Source organism: Nelusetta ayraudi, unplaced genomic scaffold (assembly GCF_046127955.1).
Source record: "Nelusetta ayraudi isolate G7.1 ecotype Tasmania unplaced genomic scaffold, CSIRO-AGI_Nayr_v1 ptg000132l, whole genome shotgun sequence".
Lineage (NCBI taxonomy): Eukaryota > Metazoa > Chordata > Actinopteri > Tetraodontiformes > Monacanthidae > Nelusetta > Nelusetta ayraudi.
In genome coordinates this window covers 387,620-407,392 of record NW_027466182.1, presented here as the reverse complement: position 1 = coordinate 407,392, position 19,773 = coordinate 387,620, and the positions used below count along the sequence as shown (strand labels likewise).

At 45.1% G+C, this 19,773-nt stretch overlaps 2 protein-coding genes across 2 annotated transcripts in view; both read right to left on the bottom strand.

Annotated features, from left to right (window-relative positions):
* Positions 1-792: 792 nt before the first annotated feature.
* dap (death-associated protein) lies at positions 793-9,665 on the bottom strand. Its single transcript, XM_076051070.1, has 4 exons — positions 9,532-9,665; positions 8,355-8,454; positions 3,923-3,965; positions 793-2,281 (listed from the first exon to the last, which is right to left on the bottom strand). Exons 1-4 carry the CDS (start codon positions 9,587-9,589, stop codon positions 2,162-2,164), a joined length of 321 nt encoding a protein of 106 aa, XP_075907185.1. The 5' UTR covers positions 9,590-9,665; the 3' UTR covers positions 793-2,161.
* A 36-nt stretch (positions 9,666-9,701) lies between these two features.
* ctnnd2a (catenin (cadherin-associated protein), delta 2a) overlaps positions 9,702-19,773 on the bottom strand; it is a 234,538-nt gene continuing 224,466 nt past the window's right edge. Inside the window, exon 24 of the mRNA XM_076051069.1 lies at positions 9,702-9,836. Coding sequence (XP_075907184.1) covers positions 9,753-9,836 — 84 coding nt within the window. The 3' untranslated portion in view covers positions 9,702-9,752. The remainder of the gene's footprint in view (positions 9,837-19,773) is intronic.

Sequence of the window (19,773 nt, the reverse complement as noted above, 5' to 3'; positions counted from 1 at the left end):
TTCTTGTCTGATCTCAATTACAATTGTTTTCTATATTAGTCGTTTCTATCAGTCTTATTTTTCTCGGTCTGACCAATAATTGCATCCAAAAACACGGCAATAATTAACCATTTATGTGCGACAATAATCTGTTTGTGTTGCTACATACAAGTGTAGTTGCAGTGCGAGTATCCCCAAGATGACGACTTCCGGTTTTGATGGCACGCCGTGAAAACCCTCTATATACTTGTTTCATGTGTGTGTAAAGTGTATAAATTTGTTGTTGTGTTTTTTTTTTATTATTATTCAGTTGGGTGACCATGCATGTACTTTACCGCTCCCAGTGGTCTGTTCATTTATACATTTATCTTATTCACAAATACAGATGGACCGGACATACAAAAAAAAAATTGACATAATATACTAACGCTTTGGATTTCTCAGGTGTTCCAGGTGATGACGATTGTCACGCTCCATATGTGGCGTGGATGACCACAAAGCAGCAAGTCGCTCAATGTGTCCATGTATCTGGCAGGGCACCTGCTCACTGGAGGAGGAACATGTGGCGGGTTTCGTCTCAAGAATAAGGTGATGTCACAGCAACCGGCACTCGCAGTCTGCCTGCCTGCCAATATCCATAAGCAGCACCCCACAGTCCACATTCTATGAACTGCATTTGACACAACTCTTGCATGTTGTCCACCCATTGTGGAGAGAAGGATCCGTCTGGGCAATCTGCTTTTGAAAACGGGTTATCGTCTCCTCTGGTCGTCTGTTGATACACACAAGTAACGGCAAACTGAAAGACGCTGGTTTTGTGCAAGATAGTCAATATCTTTATTTGTTATGACAACCACACCTAATACCTAAATCCACTCAATGGCTAAAGATTTGTACAATTTGAACAATTTACTCAACAAAAAGAACTGAGCAAAGAAAATATAGAACTCTATCAAACTTTTAAATTAACATAGGAAATCATTCCTGCTTGGCTGGATATATATATAATTTTCAATCTTTTTTTTTTCCTGGAACTTTAGTGTTGCAACAAATGACACTTGGGTGTAAGGGTATGGGTGATTAAGGAAAAGGGTGCCGTGTCTTTGTGTTGTTGTTTTTTTTTTAATGTAGTATTAATGCCGAGAAAGCTCAGGATAAAGGTTTTTGATATGCGACAAGCCAATTATGCATAAATTCTGGATTATCCCTGCTTTATCACGAAATATCACATGGTCATCACTAAAGACTTTAAATGGAATGTACTTGAACCGTTTGTCTTGTGAACAATACACACCCTGTGACGCGCTACGTCGAAGCGTGCATTGAAGCTGCATGTGAATTTATTTTTGGTTGCACTTTCGTCGCAGCGCCTTCTGGCACACTCCCAATCAAAGTCAAAGAAGTGAAAGTCAAATCAGAAAAAAATACTAATCAAATAATGGTGTCTAAGCAATGAAGCATTGCTGACAGGCTTGCAGCGAGTTTCGTTTGGCGCTGGAAAAGGAAAGCCACCAATTGATGACCCTAATGTAGCATTGAACATATCCAATTAGCTGTCTGGGGTGAAAAAAAAAAAAAAAAAAAAGTCTGATCACTTGTAAATAAAGTTGTATAATTAGCGGCGGTCCATGATGCAAATTGGTGATGCGTGCTAAAAAAAGGAAATGGGGAACCGAATTCTCCAATTGTAGCCTTGAGTGTGACATAATAATGTAAAACTGGTGCCTGGAAAAAAAAAAGGTCTGACAATTGTTTCGCCTGGACAGATCGGACGTTTTTGGGGGGAGAATTGGAAGTTTGATTAGTTGCTTTGATAGATGGGTGGCTGTGATTGGCCACTAACTGTCATCTTCACTCGACACTGATAACGCCATCAATGGGGGAGCACATTCCTCTTACAGACACTGGCTAAACGCAACTGATATCAAAAATCTAAAAGTGACAGAAGACCTTACACCCAATCGTACCAAGAACAAGCAGTGGGTGTCGGGAGAGCGGTTTTCAACAATAGCACAACCAGAATGGGGCGACAGTTCCTGATAATTACGTTGATCATGAAACAAAACAAAAGCTTGATTATGTTGGTGATCTGCGCCTGCTTGGGAGAAGCATCTTTTATCGTGTGTGTTCCATCGGGGAAGGCCTGGCTGGTGGAGAGAGACGCTGCAGCGTGCCGCCTGGCTCACTTGCGGGGCTGGTTGATTTGCGGTTTGATGTGCTGGATGGGGGCGTGTTTGGGGACACCGGGCTGTGGTTTCTGGTGGGCCACCTGGGCGGCCATGGGGGTGAAGTCCTTATCGCCCTGGGCACAAGATAAAAAAAAACAAAAAAACAGCCATGCTTAGTTGTTGGGCACCATTAGAGGGGTGCTTTGCGCATTTGACGAAGGCTTTATTCATTTGGATGGGTGTGAACACAACAATCCAATACGACGTGGCGCAAAAAAATAAAAGGGCCGGATCTACAAAGCGATCGCCCGGCTTTTACGCAAAGAAAATCCGAGCAAATAGCACCAAAACAAAACAGCGCGCCCTATCCACGGAGCGGACGTAAAAGTGAAAAGCGGCGGAAAACGCACCGAGGCGCAGGTAGCGGCAGGGCTGCGCCAGATTCACACAACAACAAAAAAAAAACAAGATGAAGTTGGCCACCAAAATTTGTTGTGTAAATGGGCTCCTGAAATCTAAAAATATACAACATCAAAATATAACACCAAATGTAAAACACTTGACTCAATTTCAGTGTGTGGATTATTAAAACTATTCAGATTCTGATTCCTGAACTGTATCTATACTGTATGTGCAACGCAAAGCCTGCTTTAAAATTCCTTTTTATCTCACAAACATAACACCAATGAGAAACTTTCCCTCATCAGTCCCCATGCAACCTCCCCATCTCTCCTTCCCCGTCGGAAAAAGGCGCACAAACGCCTTTGCTTATCAATCAGATCAAAGCAGAGCCTTGACTGTCGAGCGACGCAGAATTTTAATCAAAGATTTGCTGAAATCGTAGCTTCATTTCATCGCTGTTTTGTCTCGTTTCCACCTGCCAGCTTTTGTTTTCCTACCCCGCTGTCTCCTGCTCCGCGTGTCTTTGTTCATAAATCGTTTTTCTTCCATCATTTTAGTTAGACACAGAGAACTTTTTTTTTCCTCTCTCCCTGGCATCTTTGTCTTCACAGCTATTTTCAACTTGATGCAATCGCAGTGTTTTAGGTTTGGTAAGTGGTAAAGTGCAAACTGTTTCCCATTGCAGAGGGCTTCAGTTGGGGGCAACTGGACTTTGCGTTTCATAACAATTTTGTTTTAAACTGGAGTTTGTGCAGCCATGTTGGAGCTGACTGTTAATGAAGGAAAAAAAAAACAAAACACTTTCACACATCGGTTTGCCTTGTCTTGTGCGGTTCCCTCATTCAAAACCAAATCCGCGGCTAACGGCCAAATCTGTTGATGGACTCGACCTCAAGTTGCCCCCGTGAGCATCAAAGCTTCTCTGTGTGCTTTTAATGGCGGTAATGACGGGAAGGGAAACGGAGCAGGGTGACAGGATTTAGCGCGCTGCGGTGCTTATATATAAAATTCACCGGCGAAAGTAAAAGAAAGCAAGTAAAAGGTGCCAGGAAATCCTTCAAAAAAAAAAAAAAAGAAAAAGAAAAAAGGACACAGAAGTATTAATGATATAATTAGTGACATAATTCACTGAGGGTGGAGCTACTGCCGTCTTTACGATGACTTATTTTGTTTCCTTGTCCTGCAGACAGACTTCTACTTATTCACCTTACTTCCCCCCTGCCTTGCTGGGCATCTTGGTCCTATCAGAGCCCCTTCTCTCAGAGCTCATGCTCCAGAAATAAAACCCCCTCCTCCTACTGTCTTTCATCACTACTGGTCATTTGTGTGTCTGCGTGCGTGCGTGTGTGCGTGCGTGCGTGCGTGCGTGTTACCTTTGTAACCACTCCAGCCACAATGACAGGAACCTTTGGTGGGCTGAAAGAGAGGGAACAAAGAGAGGAATGAGTAAACACGAGGCGTCTATTGCTGCGTCAGCATATCAACACTTTGACACGCATTACCTATTGAGCTGATTTAACACAGATGACACACACATACATCTAAACAGAGAGCCGGACGCCGACATAATAATAGGACTGGAGGGTAAGAGGATGGGGAGCTCGGAGAAAGGGAAGGGGTTAGCAGAAGGACGGCGAGGGAGGAGTGCAGAACCCCCCGGAGGTGAGCGTCGCCCTTGACGTGACAAACGAGCGCCTTCTCATTTTTTACGGCGCTCTCCGCCCCTAAACGACGGGTTGGGGGGGGGGGGGGGGGGGGGGTTGGCGAAGGAGCTCGGAAGCTGCGGTCGGCCACCTTCAGACTCCCGACTCAAAGACGCTGACCCGCCGACGGCCAACTCCCGCCACCAAGGCACGTGAGGGCGAGCCGCGACACTCCACTTCCCAGCAGCTCTGGGAAGACGTCGTTCCATTCCACCACTTTTTTTTTTTAGAAATTAGAAGAGATATTCTGCGTCTGTTGTCTGCGCAACATTTGAGCAAATGCGTGTGCTATGCATTTTACTTTGAGATCTAACCTTTGTGATGTCACAAAGGGCATTGATGCCTCTCTGCCTCTTTCACACTAAGGTATTTGTTGCACGTCCATGGTTTTCTGGAGGTCTGGCGAAACTTTCAGTGAAAACATGTTGTTGGATTTTGTCATCTTCTGTATGTCTTTTTAAGAAGCAATCATGCTGCATTTTGGCGCTTCACCATTTTTTTTTTTTTTTACCACTTCGCCATCATTCTCCCGTTACTAATGAACCAGAATAACAACTTTTTATTTCTGCGTCCTCCCAATTTCTTTCCCCGTTTTCCCTTCCCGTCGCTGGGGGAGGAACAAACCACGCACGCGCGCGCACACAATCGCTTCCGCTGTCGATTTCAATTAAAGCTCCAACGAGGCGTCGCACAGCAGGGCCCAGGTGAAAAAGCCCTCTGTGCCGGATGTGCGTTCACACACCGAGACAGCGTGGGAGCGGGATTCACTTCACACTGCTTTGTCACGAGTCTCTATCCCACTGAATGCCTCTCTATCGCGGCTGAAACTCTGCAAACAAAAAGAGTGAAGAAAAAAAAAACCCAACAGCACTGTGGAGGGATTGACTTAAAATACACATAAGACACAGGTGAAGCGGGAAAAAGTCAATAATGCATCTGATGACTGCTCATATGAAGAAATAGCTTGTTGCTTGGCAGAGAATCAGGTGCCGACATCACAGAGAAAAAGCTGTCAGAAAAACCTCAAGCTTTTTTTTTTCCTCCTTTTCCTGCAAGGGTAGAAGCCTTTCATGTGACTGGCAGTTAAATATATACATTGCCTGTGGCGACAGCTCCGGGAATGAGCGCAAATGACAGGCTTCAGTCACGCTCGTGAAACAGACGACGAGACTGCCGGTCCCCGATTTTATCAGTACGGTAAAATTGATGGCCAGGGAAAGTAAAACGTGGAATAACGGAGAGGAAAGCACAGACGGTCAGACACCAGGGCATGGAGGGAAGGAAATATAAAGAAAATCTCTCAGGGGACCCCGTGCCGTTGTCGGGGGGGTAGGAGGTGCCTTCTTGGCGCGGCCTGCAGGGGGCAGGAGAGAGCTGCGAGGGATCCTCAGGAGGACTCCCTTGGCGCCAGCCAGGAGAGGAGTTAAGTGCGAGGAAAAGGCAGGAAGGCGATATGGGGCGTGTATTCGCTCTGGAACCAATAAAAATCAAGGAGTTGAATGTCGGGAAGAGGCTTTAAAAAGAGAGAGAGAGAGAGCGAGGGAGGAAAAAAAAAAGAAAAAAAAAAGAGGCTACAGTCACACGGCAACATCAGCGACACAGCCCCACCCGGCCTCGGCGAGCTCAGCCAGAGCAGGAAAGTTTGTTGCCGTGGGTGAGCACTGGGTTGCCATGGAAACTGATGCCTGTTGCCCATCTCTCCTCATCCTCCTCCTCCTCCTCCTCTTCCACCCACCCCTTCCTCTCAACTTTTTCCCCGTGAGCTGTCAGCCGGCTGCGCGTTTCACGCCGGCTGCGACGGCAAAGCAAAAGCAGAAAAAGAAAAAGGAAAAACCTCAACCCTCTCCGCGATTCCACGCACTCACAGCCATTCAATTTGGCTTATTTTACCGATGGGCTGCAGTAGGTACGGCCCTCGTCTACGCGACGGCCTGGTTTTAGCACCACGCACCCGGCGCTGATGGTCCGGTCCAAACAATAGTGTGGGCAGCTCAAAAGTGCTGCGTTCACGTCAACGAGAGCCAACGAGGCGATGAAGCAGCCATATGTTCACTCGCACGCCGCCTTCTTCCTGGTTCCCCGATCCCGATAAGCGAGCATCGCCTTTCTTTCCTTTCCTTCCAGAAGAGACAATTAAATTCAAACTGAGTCGAGGTGGTTTCTGGGTCACAGCTTTGCTTTGGCTGGTGTCTCCTTACTTCCACTTTTTTTTTTTTTAAACGGACATTTCAGTGCTTCCCGCCGAACGGAACCTGGCTGGAGCAGCAACCCTGCCTGTTCTGCCCCCACCTTCCACATGGTGTTTCCAGCTCACCCAAATTGAGAAGGGCAGGTGACACCACCCTTCCCTTCCCCCCGCCCTCCCCGGTTCAACAGATGCAAATTTTTATCCCGCAGCCACCTGCCTGGCATCCATCAGCACGAAGAAGAATCAAATCAAAGAATCTAGTGGATGGCTTATACCTCTTTTTTCTTCCATACTGGGTTTCAATACCAATTACAATATAATAATAAAGCAGCGCTCCAACCCCCTGAGTAAAAACAAATAGATCAACTACACTGTGAGGATTCAGGTCTTTGGAACATTTCGCTGGCTCTCCGATAATCAAGCATTGAGTAATTCCACGAAATCTGACGAAGAGGGACAATGAATCATCTCCTTCCTGGGAATATATTTGGACCCGCCACAAACTATTCTCGGAAAGCCAAAAAACATGCCCCACGTGAAACTGTTTTAAAAACGTCAGCGAGGATTCCGGGAAGATTTTTTATTTTTTATTTTTAATGAAAAACGGGGGTCCATTCGTCGCTCGCAGCATTGAGGTATTATTGAAATATGTTTCGTCCGATTTTTTTTTTTTCCCCTCCGAGGGGGCCACAACACAAGGAAGTGGGTATTCTGAGCTGCGACGGTCACACCCAAGCCAGAATCTGCTGAAAGAACAACCGGGCGCCACATGCTAGAATCAAGCTCGATCGACCCTAATTTTGGTTTCAAACTTCCGAGCAAAGGTTCAGCACACTTTTATACATCTGGACCTCTCCCATGGCGTTTTCTGTGATTTCAACTCTCGCTCAGTTCTTTGCAGTGACCAGGGCTTTTTAAACCTTGCTGGCCTCTCACGTCGCTGCCCTGCTCATTGTTTCCACTCTCCTCAGGCACTGACGCACTGGCAGTAAACGGAAAAAAAAGAAGAAAAAAAAAAAAAGAAAAAAAAAGCCACGTTTCCACCGTCAATCTGGAAACCGTTCTCTCAATTACAGGAAATGACCAAGGCGACGTGTTCGCCTGACAATCATATACAAACCCAGTGAAATCTAAAGCCAACGCCTTGACGGTCGGCAGGGCACTTGAGCCCTGCCCGACGGCCCCTCGCCAGATCTTTTCCATCACCTCCCGTTATTGCACACACAAGCAAACAGGGCAGATATGCGGTGTGAACACGCCACCTGCACAAATAGGTCGGCCAACGGGACCTTGTGCATATCAAGTAAAGAGGCGTAGATGCAAAATATGCAACTAAACAAAAAGGACAAAGAGGCGGCAGAGGGATGCTACTGAAGTACTTTCAGAAATCTAGCTGCAAATGTTCACAGCAACCGCAGTTTTGCCTTGTATAAAAGTTTGAGATCCAAAAGTTCTTCAAGGGATCCTGATACCCAACTTTTATGGGTGTATGCACAAACTACTAAGAGAGAGAGAGAGAGAGAGAGAGAGAGAGAGAGGGCGGGAGCAGTGTGGAGTTTCTTGTTCAGCTTCTCGAGGTCGTTTCCGTGTCGCGGTAGGCAGCACAATCTGCCACTGCAAGGTCAGCACAGTCAGTCGGTGCCAATGGAGGCTGTGCCTTTCTCTCCAAAGACCGTTTGTGTCAGTTTCCTGGCAGAAGTTGTGCAATGTATAATGATGATGCATACTTTCATTCCAAAACCAGTGTTATAATTTAGGCTATGTAACACTTTCAGGTTGCCGAATTTGCACATTTACCGACCCAGTGTGTTCAGGTTTCATCTTGACTGGCGACAAAGTGGGGACTACTGGTTATTTAATCTATTTTTTGGCTTTTAATTGGCCACTGGACAAGAAGCATGAAGACCCCACTACCTGCTGGCGACGTACTCCTCCTCGTCCTCATCTTTCTGGGGCGGCTCGGGAGCCGGGGTCGGCTGGTGTTTCCGCACTATCCTCATTCCTCCAGCCTTGACTGTAACAGTGGAGAAGGAAGATTGAGACAAGAGTCTGAGGACTCTGTCATTTTCACCAAATACAAAGACAAACAGGAGACAGGAATATTGGAAGAATGGAGAACGAGGGACAGGGAAGGACCAATTTTGGAATATCTCCAACCTCAGTAGTATGACTCCATCACCAATCAGATTCCTTCAAGTTGCAATGACACCAGGAGGCAACTCCTACAAGCTTTCCTTGAAGCATACTGTTGACGACCCTTGTACATTGATATAAGCTGCGTCACCCAATGGCCAATAGAAAACCTCACAAAGGAGCCATCTCTCCAATTTGGTCACATATTCTATAAATTGGCTCTTTTAACAGGTGGACAAACAAAATAAATGGTTGCTGTGGGCCTAGTAGGTTTGTGAACAATGTAGTTGTTGAGAGATTAGTCAACTCTTCATGCAATACGAGTCATTTGTATTTTTGTAGCATGAAGCCAATTACATGTATTGATCAGGGAACAGACAGCGGCACGCTGGCTTTGAGCAAAAAACGCCATGCAGCTTGCAGGGCTGCACATCTGCACTAAGCCTTGACCTCTGCCCTCGTGGCTGCAGGCCTGACTGACTACTGCAAACAGAGCTGTTATCAACCCGACTTCTACTTCTACTCAGGCCCTGCTGCATACACACGCGCGCGGGGGGGGGGGGTGCGCGCACGCGCAACCCAAGTCCACGTCCTCCTTATCTGCTCTTCGGCGTTAGCCTACATTCGCCCACGACCTCCACGTCAGCGCAATCTCGACCCCGACCAAGTCCTCACAAGAATTAAGTGGCATTTTTTAGAAACATATACGATTTAACAAAGGCGTCGGTTAGCCAATCAGGCGACCACATTCAACGTCTCGTGCCAATCAGGAAGTGGCTAAATATGTCGAATTGGAGAGGTGTAGGACAGCTCGAGGCACTGCGGGCGAGCCTGTAACGTTGTTAGTCAAATGTTCTGATTGAAATGACAAAACTTCGCCGAAGGCACTGCGGAGACAAAAAGCGTTGGTCCGCAGGGGAGCTTGGTAGGAATAACAGCGGTCGCAAGGAGTCAATACCTGCGGGAAGATGTCCTCCTTTGGTCTCCGCCTTATCCTGCAGCGGCGGCGACGACATGTTTGATATCCGGAGTCTTCGGCGGAAAAAAACAGCAGGGACACGGGCGCGTCGGGACGAGCGGTTTCCTTGCTTCTTTAGGTGTCCGAAGACCGCACACTTCAGCCTGTATCGTCAACGTGGCTTTTTCCTGAGCATTGTTTGGGAACGTTGCGTGATGACGTCAGTGAGGGACCGACGAAGCGAATTGACGCGACGTGATGACGTCACTCCGGCCGACGTGGGCATATCCCGTGAACTCGCCGTGCTAAATAATGATAATAATAATAATAATAATAATAATAATAATAATAATAATAATAATAATAATAAATATATAATTATTATTGGTGGTACATTATATAATAGTAATAATTCTATCAAAAATCATATATCGTTTTTCTCCTTTGATGCCTGACAAATACACTTTTTTTATATCTTCATTTTTTTTGCACTATACAGTTGCTGTAATTATGCAAATCTTCGCACTGTGGGATTAATAAAGGCGTTCTATTCTATTCTAAAATCAGAAAATAGGAAATTCATGGCTGTAGTGTCAGCAGACAAAAGAGAAGGATGAAGAGGATCATAAAGCAGCTACTCACACAGACAGCAACGCCTTAATCAGAATTGGATTTGGTTGTCATTGTCCAAGATGTTACTATTCGTTTAAGTCTGTAAAAAATTGATACATACACACTATCCTTTCACACACAATATTGCACAGTGAGTTGGCCTTGAATGTGGACTTGCAAACAAGGTGTTTGTAATTTGTAATCTAGTGAACTGCTTCCTAAATGTCATTGTGAACCGTTTATAACATATTACCGGGTTAAAGACCGGTAATATGTTGTAAACAGTAATAAATATTTCTAATCTTCATGAAGGAACATCTTCATGCCTTATAATAGCAGGATGGGACGACAGAGATGAGCTGACAAGAGACAAGCGAGCGCCATGTGTGTCTCGCAGGCACCCGTGGTGCCATCAAACTTCTGCTTTCACTCTGTCAGTCAATGGTTTGTTAATTGGCTCATATGAAAGTGCTGGAAGTCATTCAGACTTGGGGGTACTGGACCAATTATATACTGTATTGCATGCGGTGCCGCAAGTTATTCTCTCAGTATTATGCTGTAGGCTACATAATTCGTTGCATTTAAATCTCCCAATAAGCCTTCATGAATGTTTTAAGCGTTTATTAGCCACACATGGAAGAAAAGATCATGACCGAGTCATTTTCCATTTCAAATTAACTTGCAACCTTGAGGATAATATAAGACACTTGGAATCAAAATACACTGGGCATCTGTCAAGTAGCTAATGACACTCACATATTTTTTTTCACAACACAAAAGCAAAGAGAAACTTGATGAAAAAAGTTTATGTTGCCCAGCTGTTGCAATTGTCACCAGCAGGAGGTACTGCAGCCACCTGTACTGCACAGCTTACAGCCAAAGAAAGCAGAGTGGGGGACTCGAGATAAAGCCGAATGGTGTTATTAAAAAAAAAAAAAAAAGCCTCTCAATACGAGAAGTGCACCACAACAAACCGACTCACTGTGCTTCTTCACTGGCCTGTTGGCGTGAACAAATTAGCGAGGATACGCTTCTTAGACTTTCTCTGCACTGTTTCATTGACCTGTGGATTGTAAATTTTGCCCCCCCCATTTTGCCAGGCTGTGCCATCATTAGCCGCGAGCAGTGTCTATTTGCAAGGATCTGCGCTTCACAGGCTCCCTCTTTGCACGGCCGGCTTGGCGAGCTAACAAGAAGGTTGAGAACGGCTCAAATGATGCGTGTTGCCGTCTTCCACGCTTGATGCCATTATGCATAAAGCGCACGGAACAAAAAAACAGCAAAATGTTTTCTGGAAGTCTAATACGCTAAATCATGGAAATAGCTCCCTTCAATATGAGTGCGAAAGGGATTTTTACACTGTATAGTTAAGTGCAAAAGGCGTTATATATCATGTTGGTTATTTATGTGGCCTCCGTCTGAACTGGGGACCTACAAGAGCACAGAAGTGTGAAATGCAGACTATTAGAAATCTGCGCATAGGATGCCGCGTGCCTCCGAACCATCTGTTAATGTCAAGTTGTTTACTCGGTTTAAGAATAAATTTGAAAAGCTGAAACAAAAATAATTGCCGCTGCGTGCACGGTGCAATATGTCAGGGACGTAATGAGGCTGGTGAGTGTGGACGACACGCTCGCGCGCAAGTAAATGTGTGTGTGCGCGAGATAGAGAGAGCGAGCGAGCATGTGGCCACAGTGATGTGCAGGCCAATCATCTCTGAAATGGCATAATTGCAATGTGAAGAGGCATCTGCTTTTTTTTTTTTTTTTTGCGCTCAGTCAGAGCTGAAGTCCAGCACACTCACAACCGAATCCTTGCGTGCACGCACACACACACACACACACACACACACACACACACACACACACACACACACACACACACACACACACACACACACACACACACACCAATTTTAACTGAGTTCATTCAATTATTTATCAAATGCATGACGAGGCAAACAGTATAAATAGTGGGTTTAATGAGATATATTAAGATCCCACCTCACACACACACACACACACTGTTGATTTGAAATAGTTTTTGGCAGGAGAGAGGCTCTCACAACATCACATTTGTCCCCAACTGAAAGAATCTGGTGCCCCGTGTGTTAGTGTCCCTGAGGGGAGCGATGACGGCCAATCAAAAGAGCAGGAGTTCACTCACAGGTCAGCAAACTGGTCTTCTCAAAAAACTACAGATTAGTGTACACACACACACACGCACATATGAGCAGATAGATGTATACCAATAGTCAGACCGCTGCCAGTTTCCTTTTACATTTAAAAGTTTTACTCCACAGTGGCCACTGCTGTGAGACGCAGATCTTCAGCCTTATCAGAGACGTGGCACACACCTCTGTGATGCTTTACCTAACTTCTGCAGTTTACATCTCACCAAACCTGAATTATGCGACTAAAATGTATGTTGTACACCAAGGATATACCTGCAAATCGTATTTGTGCTGACTTGGATTGGATCCCGTCTATAAGAGTTCTTGTTATTAATTCATATATCTTGTTATCTCGGTTGACTGTGCATGCAATACAAGTCATTTGGTTGAAATACTAAATTAAATTCTCCTATAAAGATGCAACATGATTGAAATGTTCTGAATGCTGCATCTTAATCATCTGAAGGTCAGTCAGCCTGAAAGAAGCAAATAAAAGAATTACTAAAAGCAAATCTATGCTGTAAGTTTCCATAGTTTTGCAAAGTCGTACTTTGCAAAACTTTAGGAATGGCTCCTGAACATCACCGCTTGACTCCGAGTCTGCAAGTACAATGTAAAATGTTTTTTTTCTTTTCTGCGTTGTTGTTGCCTAGTCCCAAAGTTGCATTCACTTCAAAGTATTTGACGGCAGGCTGACGTTTTTCTTCCGTCTGACAGGTCGACGGAGCGAGTTCCGGCTGGAATAGCCGGGATTTTTGGTGAAAGGCTTTTCTCTTTTGGAAGCTAAAAACATATTGTTTATGTCACGCCTCCGCAGCAATGGATGCGAAGCTGGCAACATTTAAAGGTGAGATCTTGCCACTCATTCAGTATTTGTGAGTGGGGAAATAACTGAAAATACTTGAAAAATTCCTCTAGTGATATTTTCACCGTATCAATGATAAGTTGCAAGAGCAACCTCCTCTCTGCAATATTGCTGCAAGAGGTTTCGGGCCGTTACATTTTCGACACTTATTGGATTCTAGGATCCTAGAATCCCCGTGATGCAACTAAACAATAGCATTTGTCCCAAGAAGACTAAGACGACCAGCGAAGTTTGTAACATTGGCTAACTTCAACTAAAACAATCCTAACCTCAATTACATAAACGCTGTTGCAGTTATTATCAATTAAATACCTTCCCTTCAGAACCCACCACCTCGCCACCATCTGGGGAAAAGAATGGGAGGAAAATCTATTTTTATGACTGTAATATTGATTCAGTAAAGTCCATTATACTCTCTCACCAGCACGCACTGTACAGTCAGCTTGTTCTGCTTTTGTCCTTGGGTGCCCAAAATTACGTCCACGGAGGTGCAAGTGCACCAGTGGCCACTAGGTGGAAGAATGCAGCTGTCCTGAACAGAGAACCGTTGGATACTTTTTGGTATTCAGAATTCTTTGCCAGTTAAACAAGTAAGATTTGGCCTATAAGTGACTCTTCAGCTTTTTTGGGAAAAAAAGAGCTATTGGTATAAACCAAACAGCTTTGAAGCAAAACACAAATGTGGATATTATCAACATCAACCCCCCCACCTCCTTTCATCCTCTTCTCCCTTAAAAGGAGGCAGTTAGATGGAACCTTTACACTATGGGGCTCTATTCCTATTACCTCCCCTCTTCGCCTTCCCTGACACACACACACACACACACACCCTAAACTAGAGAGACGGAGGGATGGAGAGAATGTTCATTTTTTTTTCACTGTGCAAAATAGATGGCACACATTCAAACTGCTATAGGGTGAAAATCCTCTTCAGAAGTCAGTGATCCCAGCACCTGCCTGTGGCTGATACGGCGGAGCGTGTGTGTGTGTGTGTGTGCGCGCGCGCGCACCCGCAGACGTGCGCCTTGCCTGGGCTTCTGAGAGGAGCATTCTCAGTGACGGCTTACAGAGAGACAGAATGAGGACGTCACAGGTGAGTGAATTTGCTCAAACTGACAGGTGTACACACACGGATACACGCACACTCCCTCGCCATGGTGCCTCAGACACTTAGGGGCTCTCTCTTTCTCTCTCTCTCTCTCTCGCTCGCACACACACACACACACGCGCGCGCACGCACGCACGCACGCACGGTGACGTAGCTCTCTGGGAGCCAGCTGGGTCCTCTGCAGCAACGGTATCACACATGAATAACCAGGTCTCCTTCCCTGCTCCGCACCATTGACTATTCAATACCTGACAGGGCACCTTATGGTATGTGTGTGTGAGCGTGTGTGTGTGTGTACCTCCCATTTGTGCACGCATATATTTGAGTCAAGACTTAGTTGCATGTCACAGTCAGGATGAGAGCAGGTGAAGGGAGGGGCCAGAAGACCGTGAATAGGAAATGCAAATATACACCTTAAAGGGATGTTTCACCACAGATTGATATGTCACCCAGTGGCAAAACAATAATAATAAAAAAATTAATTAGATTTAATTTACATATTTTCTATGGTCAGGGGGTCAAAATGGGCCGTAAAACGGCGGCGGAACTATAATAATAAGTAAGAAACGTTACAAGGCTGAGGCTCAGTCCCGAATAAACATAGCAAATACAATCGAGTCTTCGCCTTGCGAAGACCTGCTCAGATCTGAGCAGGTCTTCGCTGAGGCTCAGTCCCGAAAAAAAACACTGACCCATCAACAAGGCAAATTTCTGAGCTCAAACAGCTGCAACAAGCTACCTTTTACCAAAAGGCAGACTATGTTTAAACACATTATTTGGCCTATAAGCTCCAATACAACTTTTGGACAGTGTTTCATACATGTATTCCAGACAGGGCTAAAAACATTTAAGTTTTATTGAGACATGTTATGTTATATCCGTCCGCGGCTAGCCTATATAAAAATACATGTATATACAGAAGATCAAAATGTTTTCTACAGATTCCACCAGATTCTTCTTCTACACGTCCTAAACTACCTCTGAGGTGATTTTCAACTTGTTTTACTGTAGTATTTTGAGTAATCTGTGGCTGCATGCAGTACAAAACCTGCTTCCATAGGCAGATTCAAATATTCATTAAGAAAAAAAGAAAAGAAAAGACTATACCCTCAGTATAGAGTAAGAGGTTTTTTAAGCGCAGTGGTTGCGCTAATGAACGACGTGCCGTCCTCACTACGGCGTTTCAGCGAATCTCGCCGCCAAGGAAAATAAAAATAGGAACATCCTGACACTTTCCGCAGGTGTTAATGAAGCACGGTAACGCCCGAGTCACGCAGTAGTGAGCGTCTCACTGCGGGGAAGCTTCCTGACCTATTTATTTTAGTCTTTTATTGCAGTAAATCCAGCTGAATCCGTGAAAGCAGGACAAATAAGAGGAATAAGTATACTTGTAGATCATTTCGTAGGGCTTGTTTTGCTGTCAATGGAACCTGTAAGGAATGGAGCCAAGGACCCCCGAAGAATAAATACGTCTCAAAAATTCTCCCTCTGCACAGACAAAAGCGAGGCCTACATATTTCTTTTAGCACCCTCTAGCGGTAGGATGCGGCGTATGCCATTGCTCTCAGACAGAGCAAAGCAATCGCATCTTGTTTTTCCTCATCAAGAGCTTCCTGTCAGGTTTCACAGCTCTTCTGATGCTGCAATGGTTCTACAGAGGAAGGAGAACCATGAGTAACAGCAAAGACCCTTGAGGATTTTTCTGTTCTTTTTTTTTTTTGAGCGACAGAAATTTAAAAAGGGGGTTACTCACGATGCAAGATGATGCATTTGGGCACTGCTTCCTCCACACTCAAATAAACCTGCTATGGATAACACGTGACCATTAGCATTTTCAGGACAATTTAAAGAGACAAACTGATTCTCGAGACATGCATCAAATTACAGGTGCCATTTCAGCAGAAAACGTTCCACTAGTTTTAGGGTTAAAATTGATGCCATTTATTATTTATTCATCAAAACAGTTCACAATTATGTCTCCTTTCTTTTCTTTTAATTAACTCCTCTAAATTATTCTTGCATATTCAGCAGTGCAGTATTTCATTATTACCGTGTGTTTGTTGCTGCCAAAAGCAAAAAAAAAAAAAAAACAATAATTCAAGTTTTTAATGTGAAACAAACTACAGCTGTAGGTCAAAAAGCTTTCGATTTTAACATCAACGAAAAAGAGCGATTAGCAAATCTCTCGTGATTCCAGCCCAACACACGATTTGCACCTGCAATAAACACAGGCTGTCTAGGGTTATATGCTAATGTAGAAACTTAATAAGTGCTGATGTTTCAGAGCTTTTCCAAAATGCCAGCCAGCTCGAGCCGCAGCTTCTTCCTCGACTCAGCCCCAGGTTTTGTTTGTTTGTTTGTTTGTTTTAATCTTAATGCTGGCAGTTGCACATTTGACGGCAACCTCTGGTCTCGCGAGAAGCATGCGATGCATCAACGACTCGAATTGAGTTCAACTAGAGTTTTCCGCCTCAACTTGCTGCTGCTCTGATGAGCCCCAACTTTCCGTCCTCTTGTCCTCCTTCCGGCCCTTTCCATCCACCGTCTCCTCCCCTCTTGACGGATATCTCCTCCTACCTGCCTTCCCTTTTTCTTGACGGGAGCATTCATTTCTCAAGGTGGCCCACATTGGCGCCACCGAGCCGCGCTTCTCCTTTAACATAAATTGATTTCACGCGCACGTCCTCCGAGTATAAATCGCCTCCACTCCACCTGCCTCCGCGCTCGGCTCTCACACTTGCCCCCCCCCCCCAGACCTCTCACTGCTGACGTGTGCGGCCCTTGCGCGGTGCGCCCCTGGGCGAGGCCTGAAGTGCGCGGTTCCCCGGCGCGCAGGGACAGCGGAGTGAAGCAGGAGGACAGGAAGAGGAAGCCAGCGCTGGAGGCTGATCGCTGTCAGAGACGGGTGGTGCTGCACGCGGGGAAATTGAGGAGCTATTTTCATGCTGCATTAAGATGCGCCGGCCTCTCTCCACTGTGAGGGGCTCTGCTCAAGACGGAGGAGGCTCGCCTTTTGTGAGGGCTGATAATCAAACCGGTTATTAAGTTATTAACCGGAACTACATTTGACTATCCCCTCCTATAGGCTCACTGAAGGGCGACGGGAGAAAGAGAGGGGAGGGGGAGACAGAGATGCATTTACCTCAAGCTCGCTCCCATTCGCTTTTCAATTCGGGGTTCACTGTCATAATAGATAAGTGGATGAATGGGATCAAAGTCATGGGATATGGCAGAAAAAATTGGGGGTGGGAGAGTGCTACAAATGGGGCTTTTCCATTACAATAGCTTGAAAGTATGCCTACTGTCATTACAGTACAATCCAGTGGGTGTCAGAACTTTTTTTTTTTTTTTTCCCAAGGCTTTTGCATGTCTGCATTACCAGTGTTATTAATGGCTGCGCCCACCGCCGGCACTCTGGGACAAAAGCATGGAAAAAAGATGAGGCCCGCCGCCCGTGTAATCATTTACATGCCTATCGGTGCGTCGGCTTCTGTGGCGTCTGAAAGGGGCCATTACAGACGCAATCGTGAAGAGGTTAGATATGCTAAATACTGTCATACGACACGCTCCCACGAGGCCGTTAGGCAGCCACGTGTGCTCCCGGTGGGTGCAGTTGTTGGGCACGTATGATGGCTATCAACATGCCAACAGCCTGCAACTAGGTAGGCACAATGCGTTTCAGCCCATGTGCACTTAGCGTTGTGTTCTATTGTAAAGTGACCTGAACTGGGTGAATTATCATACATTTGCATAGCTATGCTTTTAATTCCACGTTTAAAGGGCCAGTGTCGAAGATTTGGAGGCATCTACAGAGAGTCAATACCTCTATCAAGCCTGTATAAATTGTAAGAGTCTAAAAAGTGTGAAAAAAAAAATCTACAAACTTCATTGAATTTTAATCAGTCTGGTTTGCATTAGAAATATTAAATTGCTCTCAAGAAACTGAAAGCATTACTTGTCACCAAGCCGTTGCTTTCAGATTATAATGTGCTGATTTTATACCGTGAGTAAACTGTAATTAGAACTCCACGAGTTGTAAAAAATAAATAAAAAATGAGGCACCAGCAATGTATAATAATTAAACACATTTTATAGCATTTCTGATCGTAAATTCAATTATAGCGATGTTTAATTAGACTGTCAGACTTGTCAACATGCTCATTTTATTATGTCCTCCGGACACAACAGCTGTTGACTCAAGTCATTTGTCACCGAAGGCTGTCTAAAGTAAATATGTTGTATTATATGACAGCGTTCAATGCACAAATTAAATCTCTGTCTTACGCGTTACATATTCAATGTGTACTTAAAGGTCTCTATATTATACTCCTTTTCAAACATTTATTTTTCAGCTCACACATTACATCAGATCAGCTCACGACTGACTTTCGATTCCGATCTCGCAATCTTGCACTTAATCCATATTGGCAATTGCAGCCGCGTTACCTTTACTTTTAGATCTCCAAACAAAAAGTAGATTTAGCCCTCTGTTTACAGTCTCCAGCGACAATGCTCGGTATATTAGCTAAGACGAATGCTTTTGTTCCATTTGTATGGCCGCAGCCGTGACCACGGAGGGCTATCGGTGCCCTTTGTGATATCACATAGGGCAGGGCAGATCTCCAGATCGAGGTTTTTGCGAGCATTTTCTGATTGGATGGGAAGCAGTACCACATAAAAATTCATCAAAGTGCTGAACGGAACAAGAAAAGTGAATTTGAACATATTCACCTGCTTCCTTCGCCATTTCTTCTCTTTTGATTCCGAACTTCTAAACAGTTTGAAGTGTTTTCAACCTACCACGGCGGCGGAAATGAAATGGCTTTGACGTCACGCTGCTAACTCCTGTGAAAGCTTCAAAGCCACCTGAAGGCCCCCGAACAAAAGGCCCCGCGGGAAGTAAAGAGCAGACGCCAAAGAGAAAGTGGCGGCTTAATGCAGGGCCGGGCGCCGTTATGTGACTCACGCAGCGCGCGGCTGCGTGACTCACCCACCCACCCACCCACCCCAACCCTGGAACGCCTTGACCGATTAACAGATGGACAACAATAGGGAGACCACTGCGTTTGATTGCAAAGAGTCTTTTTATTCGTCCTCGTGTTCAAGTACGGTCCTCTCTCAGCAGGTTCGTCTAAGAAGCATGGACACACAATAACACACAACTCGCACCAGAGCCTGAGCATCATCAGGTGTGTGGGGAAGGGGAAGGGGGAGGGGGGGGATTCACTTTTTGTCTCGACGTAGGGAGGGCGGGAGGGGGTTGGGTAGAGGGTGGCGGGGCCCTGATTGACAGCTTCCATATTTGGGTCGAGTGAACCAGAGTCCCTATTGTACACCACTTAGTCGTCTTCATATTGTTATTATCATCGTTATCTTTTTCATTTTTTTTTTTTAATTCACTGCGAACAGCTGCATTCGGTGACACGGATATCTGCACATAAAAATCATATATATATTTATATATATATATATATATATATTTAT

What these genes read in the sequence shown, in the direction of transcription:
- dap (XM_076051070.1), bottom strand. Translation starts at nt 9,589, where the DNA reads ATGTCGTCGCCGCCGCTGCAGGATAAGGCGGAGACCAAAGGAGGACAT. An exon ending in AGGAGGACATCTTCCCGCAG is followed by an intron (nt 8,455 to 9,531) that starts GTATTGACTCCT and finishes CCACTGTTACAG; the next exon opens with TCAAGGCTGGAGGAATGAGG. An exon ending in TGGCTGGAGTGGTTACAAAG is followed by an intron (nt 2,282 to 3,922) that starts GTAACACGCACG and finishes TCTTGTGCCCAG; the next exon opens with GGCGATAAGGACTTCACCCC.